Source organism: Chrysochloris asiatica, unplaced genomic scaffold (assembly GCF_000296735.1).
Source record: "Chrysochloris asiatica unplaced genomic scaffold, ChrAsi1.0 scaffold00055, whole genome shotgun sequence".
Classification (NCBI taxonomy): Eukaryota; Metazoa; Chordata; class Mammalia; order Afrosoricida; family Chrysochloridae; genus Chrysochloris; species Chrysochloris asiatica.
In genome coordinates, this window is record NW_006408573.1 from 6,305,047 (window position 1) to 6,317,342 (window position 12,296).

Consider the following 12,296-nt stretch of genomic DNA (forward strand, 5'->3'; position numbering starts at 1 on the left):
CCCATTTCTTCATTGTTACCTTGCCCCCTCTTCCACTCACCAGTAGACCAATGTGGTCACCAGCAAGCTTACATGCCTGCTCATGTGTTCCTTTTTTTTTTTTTTTCCTTAAATGTTTTATTGTGAATTATGTGATAGCTTACATGAGAGAACATTAATTTTACATTCATTTTATCGTATATCATCTCATTGCCATGGTTACAAACCCCTCTCATGTGTTCCTTTTGTGTTTCAGTCTTAGAGAGGAGTTTGCCCTGAAGGATCTTGATTGCTTGCCTTGATGGTTTCCTGGCAAACAGCTTGCTTATTTTTGTGGTAGTCAGTCATGCTGACATTCTTGTTTTGGGGTTTTCCTGATGGTCTTTCTTTGAAGATGTATCTTCTGTTGCTCTAGCTGTTCCAGGATGGTTTGATTGTCCTTGCTGTGGGGATGTCCCACCTCAGAAGGTTCTGGATGGGATTCAGGATTCCACCTAAGGTTCTATACCCTGAAAGGCTCTGCAAGAGGTCTATTTCACTGAGCAAGTTCTAGAACCCTTTAAGGCATTCCAATCAGTTACAGGCTGAAGACAGGCTTACAAGTTTTCTGTAATCATGTTTCCCAACATTCCTTTGTATCCCACTCAAATGTCTATTTTACAGTAGTAGGCAAGAGAAACTGATATTCATAAGACCATCAAGCATCTTAGTATTCTTGCCCTCTTCAAACTATGCCTAGATCCCTGTATCACAGAGCCCTGTTGTTCCAAGGTTGAGCATGCATCACTATTTACCTCTGTCCCACTTAGGCTATACAAACCTGTCTCATTGTTCCCCTATCTATCTTGTTCTTCCACCTCCTCCCCTTCTTGTATTGCCCTCCCCAACACCTGAACTAAACCCCCCACCCCAACCCCATTGTTGTTGTTACCTTATATTCCATTAATTCTTCCCTCCATTTAAGACAGTCTACTTTATCCTTTAATGTACCTGACATTATCACCACCTGGATCTCTGTTCCTCTGTGTTTACCTTCTTTCACACTGTAATTGTTTTGATCGTAGAATGATCTCCCAGATCCTCTGTTCTTATAATTTTATTCTGTTCTCTACTCTTCCATTTGTCGACTGAGTTCAGGGTGATGCTGCTGTGTATGTCAATCTCTGGTTGTTGTCTGTTCTTGTTGGCTCTCAGTCCACAGAACTCCCTTTAGGATGTTTTCCATCGCAGGGTTGGCTTTGGCAAAATCCCTTAGCTTCTGTTTATCTTGGAACATTTTGATTATACCCTCGTATTTGATTGACAGTTTTGCTGGGTAGAGGATTCTTGGTCGGCAGTTTTTTTCTTTCAGGGTTTTATATATGTCTCTCCATTGCCTTCTTGCCTGCATAGTTTTGCTGAAAGAGCCGAGCTTAATCTGATTTGCTTGCCTTTGTATGTTAACTTCTCATTTCCCTAGCTGACTTCAGGATTCTGTCCTTATCTTTGATTTTGGAGAGCTTTGATTATATGTCTTGGTGATTTTCTTTTAGGGTCTATCCTTCCTGGGGTTCGTTGAGCTTCCTGAATGCTTATCTTTTTGCTTTTCAGGGTGTTAGGGAAATTTCTACAAGAAGTTCTTCAACTATCTTGTCTTTGGACTTGTGTGATTAATCCTATTCTGGAATGCCAATAATTCTTAAGTTATTCCTCTTCATATTGTCCAACATGAGTTTTAGAATTTCAGATTTTTTAATTCTTTTTTCTGCTTGCTCTTCTGTCTGAGTAGTGTTGAGAGATTTCTCTTCTAGCTCACTAGTTCTGGCTTCTATCTCTTCACTTCTACTCCTTTGCCTTTTCAGAGTATTTTCCATTTCTGGTATTTTATTATTAATCGTTTGGACTTCTTTCTGTAGGCTTTGAGTTGTTTCCAATGTTGTATCTATCTTATTTGATTGTTCCTGTAGTGCTTTCTGGACTCCTTATTTCTCTCAACTCCATTGTATAGTGATTTGATACATTTTATAATCATTTTTCTGAATTCCTTCTCAGACATTTCCAAAGCCTGCCCATCTTCCAGTATGAAGTGTAGGTCCACTTCCAGCTCATTTGCCTCAGTCACTCTATCTTGTTTCTGGACATGTGCTGATACGGTCATCTGTTTCTGGTTTTTTTTTTTTTTTTTGGCATATTCCAGTAGTTAGCTCTGGCCTTAATACTAAGATGGGTGTGTATTTTGGTATTTTTTATGCTTTCTGATTGCCATCAGGTAGATGTGATCAGGAGATGGGCTTCCCTTTTCACTTTTCTTCCTGAGAAATTTCAAGATGCCACTGTTGGTCATTATGACATAACTCAGGATTTAATTTTCAGCCTATTTCCTTTTTAGTCTGCCTGTCCTCTCCACAATCCCCATTCAGGCATTTTTCCTAGTGATAAACAGTTTAGGACCAGCTATGGCCGTTTTGCACTACTGTTTGGTTTTAAATGTAAACTGTCAGTTTAAATTTTGAGGAGATCTGTGTACATGCGTAGTAGAACCCTCCAGGGTTGGGGTGGGGTGTCCACTTGCTTAGGCACCCCTTTAGTCACCAGAATGGAGTTATGCAGACAGTGAGAGACCAATGAACAGATATAAAAAAAAAAAAGAATGTCCATACCTTTATCTCTGCGGTTCTGTCAGGCCTCCATGGCTGCTCTGGTCCTTCTCCCACTAGGTCTCGCCCAAGACGGTGGTTCTAGGAGCAGCTGAGCATCTTGGATTAGAAAGCACTGGATTTCTTGCTTCTGCTACAAATTCCCCCTAGTTGTAAGCCTTCCAACCTTCTAAATATCCCTTTATATGTGGTTCAGAGTTCTGGCACCATCCCCTGAGCCTGCTTGGTCCAGTATTCTATGTTATTGCTGACAGAGCTCCTCACTGCACTTTCACCCATCTTGTTTGTTTTCTCCCCTTGTTTTGTTTTTAAATAAGTTTATATTTAGACTCTTTGGCTAGTTTCTATGCTGCTATTTTTTACAAACATGGATCATTTGTCATGATTGAGACTGAACATTGGTCCAGTACTGTTGGCCAAACTGCAGACTCTACTGGGATTCTACTAGCTTCTCCACTAGTGCCCTTTTTCTGTTCTGGGATCTGTTTCAGGAAGCAACCCAAGATTCCATGTTGCATTTAACCTACTAGAAAAAAAAAAATTTTTTTTTTTTCAGTTTTCTATTATGTACTTATTTTTTGTTCTTTAAGGATCTGAAGAAGTCCTGGTGTGGCACTGTGGGATAAGCACTGGCCTGCTAACTGCAAGGTCAGTGGTTCGAACCCATCAGCTGCTCCTTGGAAACCCTATACAGGGCCATTATGGGCTGGAACCAACTCAACTGCCCTTAACAGCAATAGCAACAAGGATTTGAAAAGTTCAGAGTACTATAACAAACACATGCAAACCCAGAATGTTCTGTTTCAATAGATTCAGAAACATTGGAGACATACACAAAGGGATTAGGGATAATACTGGTCCATCAGCAGTCCTGATGTGGCACTGTGGGTTAATGATGGTTGGAACCAACTCTACAGCACTTAACAACAAGAGCTCATTCTGAGGGACTTCACATTCCTTCTCCATACCAACTTTACTCCAAGTCCCCTCTTGTAGATTGCCTTTCTTGCTCTGTGTTTGGTGTTTGTGTATGTTAATGGTTTTAGCAATCTGTGAAGGAAATACTTCTGGGAAAGAGTTGCTTGAATCTCAGGGGACAGGGAGAGGGTGGTAGGAAATATGTCTCATTGAGGAAGAAGCAGAAATGGGAATTCTGGGTATGTCCTTTGGGCGTGGGAGAATTACAAGTAGGCCATGTTGTGGGGTCTTGAAGCCAGGAGGAGGTGGTGGAAGCCACAGAAGGCTTTGGAAAGGAAAATGGGGAAAGATAGCATCTGGTTGGGATGTTGGTACAAGTCAGTTGGGTTGAGAAGCATCCATCTGAGCCCGACTAGAATGACAGGGAAGGAGCGCAGATGTCTGGGGCTAGCAAAGCCACCCCTTCACAGAGGGAGGCCCAGAGGCTAAGAACTGGCAGGAGACTTGTTCAAGGTCACTTGCCATATCATATTAAAGTCTGTGGTTTCTTACCTCCAGTCCTATGTTTGTCTAGTCAACAAAAACATCTGTTGTGTTCTTACACTCAGCGAGGCTCAAGTGGTTCCTGACCTCACAAAACTTATAAAGTCTAGTGAATAGAGATAGACAATACCTAACTAGCCAAACAAAAGACTATATACCCACTAATTGCACCTGGCGGTATGAAGAAAAAACAAATAGGTGATCCAGGGAAGGTGCTCATACAATTTATAACTGAGAAACAAAGGTTATTTGAAAGCTTCCTCCTGCTGTGGGTCTCCAACTTTGGCATGCAGTAGATTCACCTGGACAGATTCCTGCCCACTCGCAGAGGTTTCTGATTTCTTAGGCCTAAGGTTGGGTCTGAGAGTTTGCATTTTTCACAAGTTCTCAGGTGATGCTGTTGTTGTCGAGCCATCTAGTGTCCTATTTGTCTCTGGAAAATACAGCTGCAGAGAAATCCAACTGTCTGCACATCAAGCTTCTGATGCTTCAGTGATGGTTTGGAAGTGGAGGAAGTGAGCCATGTGGGGAAGTCTAGTCTATGTTTGTTTCTGACCAGCGAGAGAAGAGTGGTTCAGATGTAGATGCATCAGAAACCAGAAGAGAAAGTGCCCCCATGACTTGGCGGGTCCTGATCAAGAAATCTTAGATGCTGGAAACTTTTCCTGGTTTTTAGAAGGTCAACAGCTAGACCAGGAGGCCCCAGGGCCCACTGCTCCCCATGACTCTCTGATCTCCCGGGCAGGAGGATGGCTCTCTGCTGTGGGAAGGCCCACTCTCACTGAGAATCTGACTTCTCTCCCCAGGACATCATCACCACCGTCCAGGCGTCCTATTCCAAAAAGAAGCTCTTCCTAAACCTCTTGGATTTCCAGTAGGTGCTACAGAGAGGGGAGGGGGCAGCCAATTCAGCAAATCTCTCCCTTGCCCCTCTAATGCCAGGCGGGTGTTGGGTATTGCAGGGGAAACATGGTTCCTTCCTTCCACAGTCAATGCCAGGGGGGAGAATACCCCCACCAAAAACTTGTCTAGTCGATCTGACGCTGAGTGATCCTATACGACAGAGTAGAACTGCCCCAGAGGGTTTCCAAAGCTTGTCATCTTTACAGAAGCCAACTGCCGCCTCTTTCTTCTCTGGAGTGGCTGATGGCTTCAAACTGCCCACCTTTCTGTTAACATAGTGACACAGGACTCCTATGACCCCTATGACACAGTCTTAAATGGGAGGTAGAGACACCAAGAAGTTTGAAAGGAGGGCAGAAAGGGTCTGGGGACCTGAAATGGCAGGTCTGAAGAGCACCCTCTACGGGGTTCTTCCTGCCTGCCTTCCTTTCTCTGCCTCTGTCTTTCTTTTCTCTTTCTTTTTAACTTTCTACTGTGGTTTGGGTGAAAGTTTACAGAGCAAATTTGTTTTCCATTCAACAACTCATGCACATTTTGTTTCAGGGCTTTGGTTGTAATCTCCACAATATAACAGCGTTTCTCCCTCTTTCTCTCTGCTTCCTGTGTCCACTCATCCTTCTTTTCTGCCTTCTGAGCTTTGTTCCTGGGCAAATGCTGCACTTTTTGGTCCTGTATGTTGCTTGTTCTAAGGAGTGAATACCTCCCTGACATTACTGATCACCTATAGCCCTGTGTATTCATTGTCTGGCTGAAAGTTGGCCCACAAGGGTGATCTCAATTCCAGATCTGAAAGGTTCCTAAGGGCCGTAACCTTGTGGGTTCTACGATGTCCATCAGATCAGTAAGCCTGGCCTTTTTTTCTATTGGAATCTTTCAAGGAAGGTCTTACTATTATTCAAAGCCCTTAGAATTACTGCTAGAGTTTCTTTTGGGGAACTTGTTGTGGGAGGGCATCTAAGAAAAGGCCAACAACTTTCATCTCTTTTTGATTTCAGAATTAAACCAAAGAATGTTGCCAACTTGACTGAGGTAGGTGGTCTTGGCAATCTGGGAGAAACAGCCTGTAGGACCTCATGTCTTCAACAAGGCAGACAGAGGACTCTATAGGAAACCAGGCCACAGACCAAAGGAAATTAGAGCAGGTGGTCCTCCTCTATCTCTTGAGACCCTTCTCCCTGTTGTGTCTCCTTGTAGGAGAGCCCTTGGGTGGAGGAAATGGGATCATGGTGATGTGAGGGGGTTAGGTGGGAGAGTGCTAGTCAACTCAAACCTCCTTAGGCCTCAGTTTGCCCTCGATGGAATGGAATAACAGTCTGAGCTCTCTTCGAGATCTAGCAGGAACTGTTCAGAAGAGGCACTATTTAGGGAGGGCGGTGCAGGAGGAGAGGGGTGGGCTGGATGAGCAAGTGGCTGCCCAGGCTACTTGCTGCAACACCAGTCACTCGTCTGCATCATGGGAGGACAGCACTGATGATGAACCTCTGGTTGGCAGAGCTCTGAGTCCATGCAGAGGTTCCTGAGGCTGGTGATCTCCATGGTGGGCATCCCTGAGGTCATGTCTCGTAAGTGCAGGCTGGGGGAGAGGCTGGGGGAGGCTCTCACTTCATCTTCTAGACCCTTCCCAGAGCTCCAAGTGCCTCTGATTCTCTAGCCACCAATATTTATCAGTCTTATGTCTCTTTCCCTCAAGACACCTCTCCCTGCTGGTGATATGTGCGTCAGTGACTTAGCCAGATGCAAAGATCTCTGGTCCTGGTTTGTTGTTGTTTTGTTGCTGTTGTTGTTAGGAGCCATCAAATCGATCTTGACCCAGAGTAGAACTGTCCCATAGGGTTCTCTTGGCTGTAATCTCCACAGGACAGACTGACAGGTGTTTCTCCCACAGAGTGACTGGGTACATTTGAACTGCCAACTTTCAGTTAGTAGCTGAGCTCTTCACCACTGAGTCACCGGGGCTCTGAGTCCTGGTTAACCTGGAGAATATTATCTCTGCGACTCCATGGGTGACTCAACCCAGTTTAACCGCACAGGTCTCCAAATGGCAATCTGGGATGGCAAAAAGAACTCTGTACTGGCAGGTTGAAGACCTAGGTTCTGGTCCAGCTCTGAGCCTCGGTTTCCCTTCCTATAAAATGGAAGTGTTGAACTTGATATGATGAACTTGAAGATTCCCTTTTGACCCTGACATGGGAGGTTCTTTGTCCACAAAAGATAACTCTACTGGTGGAATCTCAGATCCCAGAACAGCGTGTACACGGGGCATTTTGAAAAAGATACAGTTGAGAGCTTTGTGTCCCCTTCCCCGTAGGATCTATGACATCATGAACTGTACCTGCCTTCAATTCCAATAGCTGCTTGTCCACATGTGGTTTTGGTTGAGGGCAAAGAGTGGGTGGAACGCTCAGTCAGAATCACCCTGGCTAAGTATCTTGGTCTCCCTGGACCTCAATCTGCCCCAGGTACCAAGGAGGTGGACTGAACTGCGTTACTAGAACTTCTTGTAGGGAAACTACTTCCGTGTGTGGCTGCAAAGCTCCTTTGATAAGCATCTTGGGGTGACCCCAGGGCACAACCAGCTGCCGTTGAATCAACTCCAGCTCATTTGTGTGTATCAGTAGAATTGTGTTCCATAGAGTTTCCAAAGGCTGATTTTTCACAAGTAGATCACCAGGCCTTTCTTCTGAGGCGCATCTGGATGGGCTCAAACCTCCAACCTTTTAGTTAGCAGTCGAATGCATTCATTGCTTGGGGACTCCTGAGCAGTGTCGGGTGACCCCTAAGTTCCCTACTAGCAAGGTAGATCCAGTGAACTGGAGGCCGTGTGGTCAAGTGTGGGAGGGGATTCAAGTTTGGGGCAGAGTGGAATTACTCAGGACAACTTAGTGACAGCCCGCTACCAGATAACCCCTGCCATTTCCTGTCCCCAGCAACACTTGACTTTTCATGTAAATCAAAGATAAACAGATATTTATGCAAAATTGGTCTGGAAGGGTCCCAATGTTTCTGCATGCTCAGGGTGCCTCAAGCCTCAGGCTGACCCTGCTCCCCAAGAAGAGCTGACTTATCTTGTTCCCCTGCCCCAGGGCTGGAGGTGGCACTTACAGACTTCATGAACAGCAAAGGCCTGGACTTCTTTGAAATAATCAACCCTGAAATTGTTACTCAGGATGTAAGTACCAAGCCCTATCCTCCCCACTTCCTGGGGAGGGAGACCACAGAAAGCAATGTCATGGTAACAGGTGGCTTGGGGACACCAGCAGACGGGTGTCCTCCAACTTGCTTCCTGTTGGCCCAGCACTTGAGGCATTGGCCCATCCTGACCCTCTTGCCCTACACCGTATCCTTCTAGGGCTACCTTCTGCTTCAGATGGACTTTGGCTTCCCTGAGCACCTATTGGTGGACTTTCTTCACCGCTTGACCTAGAAGGCTCCCAAGAAGCTGGGTTGGGATGAAGTTCAAAGAAGAAGGCACTCCAGGCTGAACTAACTCCACAGAACCTGACTCACAGCCAGAATGCTAGAATCTCTGTCCCTCCTGACAGAGGTCAGGAAGTGGGTGGGAGATGGGAACTGGATCCCAACCTCTTTCTGTCGGGAAGGTCTGTTGGTATTAAAGCGCTGTGTCAGAAACTGGGAGAACACTTCTTCTATGGCTGGAGGAGAAAGGATAGGCCAGGAGAAGAGAAACATGCCAAATAGGTGCTTCCCCCTTTGCTGGAAAAATCTGATGTGCCTCATCCCTGACAGGCCACCCTCCTTTCTGCTCCCTGCTCCAATCCCATCCACCTTGTATGGCACCTGCTCCTACATCCTCCATAACCCCCAGAGCCTCAAGGAAGAACACCTCCTCCATGATTATCACCAGTTGCCGTTGAGTTCATTCCAACTCATAGTAACCAGTATTTCCCATGGAGTTTTCAACGTCTGTGATCTCTTGGAAATAGATCTGCTGGCCTTTTTTTTTTTTTTTTTTGAGGTACTTCTGGGTAGACTCAAACAAACATCCAAGCTTTCAGTTAGTAGCCAAGTGTAGTAGCCATTTTAATTATCCAAAGACTGTCTCCATGAGTGGGTTCCTGAATACCTTCGAAACACATCTACATAATCTAGCATGCCTCAGCCAGGACCTCCGCTCTCCTTCACACTCATACGATCTCCTTTGCTGGACAACCTGACAAGCCCAGTCCCAGAAGACCACCCTACTCCCACTCCTACAGAATTCTCCCATACTTCCAGGGCCAGAACAGGCTCTTCTTCTCTGGGAATCTGTGCTGGTCACCCACAGACACTTTCTAGCACCTCCTTCCCAAGTTCATGCAGCCATTCCTCATGTGCGCCACCCACAGGTCCTTAGTTCAGCAAACCTGGGCCTCTGAGAAGCACCTCATGCCCAAGACACAGACGATGGGGCCTCAGTAGCAAACAACAGAATATAACTCGGGTGAGAACCAAAAAGGTGACTATATTTGGAGCGTCTTGAAGAACTCATAGAATGAACCGGAGGCTCTAGAGTCAGCCTTGGGTCCTAGGGCAGGCCCCAGGCATCTTAGGGTCTTGAGGCAGCAAGCCTTCCCCAGAAGTTTCATTAGGTACCACTAGGTACATCACTCCTAGCTGGTTTCCCATCCTTGCACCCGTCCTGACTGAGCTTGAGTGAAGCTCCATCCCTTATCAGGGAGTGGGCAGGGCACCTTGATGGACAGCTTCACTCAAGTTTTGATGCTGAGGAAACTCATAGTTGGGGTGGAGCACAGACATGGACAGCATTTTATATCTTAAAGTGGCTAGTAGTGGTGGTAACACTGGACAGTGTCCTGAATGTTGAGCAGGAGCTTGCTAAGTGGACACATGAGATAAGTGCCCCAACCAGAGGGACAGCAGGTTAGATACAGAAACATTCACCCTCTCATCAATTCACTGGTTCACTGATGAAATCCATCATTGATCAATCATGTTGTTAGTTGCCATCCAATTGGCTCTGATACATGGTGATTTTATGTATGACAAAACAAAATGTTATCTGGTCTCATGTTATCTTTATGCTTACTGGTGTGTTTGAGTTCACTGTTGTGGCTACTGAGCCAATATTTTTACTGGCCCTCTGCTTTACCAACAATAATGTCCTTTTCTAGCTATATTGTTTTTTTCCCGATGATGTGTCCAAAGTAAAGGAGTCTAGGTTTTGTCATTCTCATTTTCAATTTTATAAAACATTCTGGTGGCATGTCATCTAAGATGACATCTTAGATGTCATCTTCTGGCAGTCTACGTATACTCAAAGTCCTTTGCCAAACCATAAATATACCAGACTAAAAATACCAGATCATTCAAATTGGCTCTGCGTTCTCTCCAAGAAGTGGAACTTTGGTCTTAGATGCTGGGGCACACCATGTGGCCACCTATGGGTCAGTATAGAGAGAGTATCTCAGACCCTCTGTCTCCCCTTCCTCAGGTCCTTTCAGCTCCTTTGCCCACCCATCCATCAAGGATCCTACTTCTACTTCTGACTAGACTCCTACATGAGAGTACTCATTCTCTGTGCTAGACAGGGATTATGGAAGGATATGGGTAAGGAAGGTCTTTTTCTATGAAAGGAATCATAGTAGAAGATCCTGGATAGATTGTGTATGTATTGGGGGGGGAGGGGATTAGGTGTGGCACTGTGGATCGGCACTGCACTGTGAACCACAAGGTTGGCAGTTCAAACCCACCAACTGCTCTGTGTTGGAAGAAATACAACCAGAGTGCTCATTGGAAGCGCTCACGGATCTGTGCTGACCAGTCATTGGAGAAGGATATCATGTTTGGTAAAGTGGAAGGTCAGAGAAAAAGAGGAAGACCCCCAACAAGATGGACTGGCACAGTAGCAGTATCAGTGGGCTCTGTCAGAGCAGAAAGCCTCATCTTTCTCCCATGGAGCAGTTGGTGGGCTCAAACAGCAGACCTTGTAGTAGTTTGCAGTCCAGTGCTTATTGTACAGTGCTACTGCACTTCTCTCACCTTGGGTGGTGATGGGTATGTACCGTGGAGTCGGTTCCAACTTATAGTTTCCAAGACTGTAAATCTTTACAGGAGCATAAAGTCTCATCTTTGTCCCACGAAACAGCTGGTAGTTTCGAACTGCTGACCCAGAGGTTAGCAGACCGAATCTTAACCAGCACGCTACCAGAGTTCCTTCTTGTCTTGGGTAGCACTGACATTTTCACAATATTAAGTCTTCCTATCCATGAAGGAGCTCTGATAGTGTAGTGGTTATGAATCGGGCTGCGAACTGCAAGTTCAGCAGTTCGAAACTAACAGCTGTTCCGCGGGAGAAAGAGGAGGCTTTCTGTTCCTGTAAAGATTTACAGCCTTGGAAACCCTGTACAGGGTCGCTATGAGTCGGAACCGACTCCGTGGCACATAACAACAACAACAACATCCATGAACGGACTCCTGGTGTGGTGCTGTAGGATCAGCACTGGACAAAAAACCACAAGGTCGGTAGTTCAAACCCACCAACTGCTCCTCAGAAACCCTATATAGGGTTGCTATAAATTGGAACCAACTCAATGGCATTTAACAACAATGGCATCTATGAACATGGTATATTCTTCCATAAAAGTAGGTTTCTTTTGGTTTCTTGTAGTAGTGTTTTAAAGTTTTCTTTGTATTTGTCTGTTTCTCTGGTTAGATTTATTGCTAAGTATTTCATCTTTTGGGTGTCTATAGTAAATGATATTGTTTTCCTGATTTCCTTTTCAGAGCTCTCTTTGTTAGTGTAAGGAAATGCAACTGCCAAATCAGATTTTGATATGGAAGGGAAACCGCTCAGGAGTATATGTCTAACTCATCTTATCATGCTTAGTGTTTCTCCTTCACATCTTCCAACAAGGAGCTCTGGTAGCATAGTGGTTACAAATCGGGCTGCAAACCTTAAGGTCAGCAGTTCTAAACTACCAGCTGTTCCATGGGAGAAAAATGAGGCTTTCTGCTCCCATAAAGATTTATAGCCTTGGAAATCCTGTACAGGGTCACTATGAGCCAGAACCAACTCCATGGCACATAACCACCACCACCATCCTCCAACTACAATACAAAAACTTCCCTTGTATCATCTTAGACCTGGGAGGTACCAGTCTCCAGAAAGAATGTGTGTGAAGAAACTGTACCCTGCCACATTGGCCAGGCAAGATGAGGACACACATAGGAAGACACCAACAAGTGCAAACTTAAAGGAGGCTAGTGCATCACATCCATATGAGGTTATTGAAAATACCATGGCTTGGGTCAGGCGCACCTTAGTCCTCAAGCTGACATCTCTGCTCTTCAACACTT

The 12,296-nt window shown here is 45.3% G+C and overlaps 1 protein-coding gene across 1 annotated transcript in view; it reads left to right on the plus strand.

The window, feature by feature from the left end:
- CETP (cholesteryl ester transfer protein, plasma) overlaps positions 1-8,403 on the plus strand; it is a 27,863-nt gene extending 19,460 nt beyond the window's left edge. The window contains exons 12-17 of the mRNA XM_006863618.1: positions 4,883-4,950; positions 5,975-6,008; positions 6,117-6,121; positions 6,474-6,541; positions 8,063-8,148; positions 8,329-8,403. Of these exons, the coding sequence (XP_006863680.1) occupies positions 4,883-4,950; positions 5,975-6,008; positions 6,117-6,121; positions 6,474-6,541; positions 8,063-8,148; positions 8,329-8,403 (336 nt within the window). The remainder of the gene's footprint in view (positions 1-4,882; positions 4,951-5,974; positions 6,009-6,116; positions 6,122-6,473; positions 6,542-8,062; positions 8,149-8,328) is intronic.
- The last annotated feature ends 3,893 nt before the right edge of the window (positions 8,404-12,296 follow it).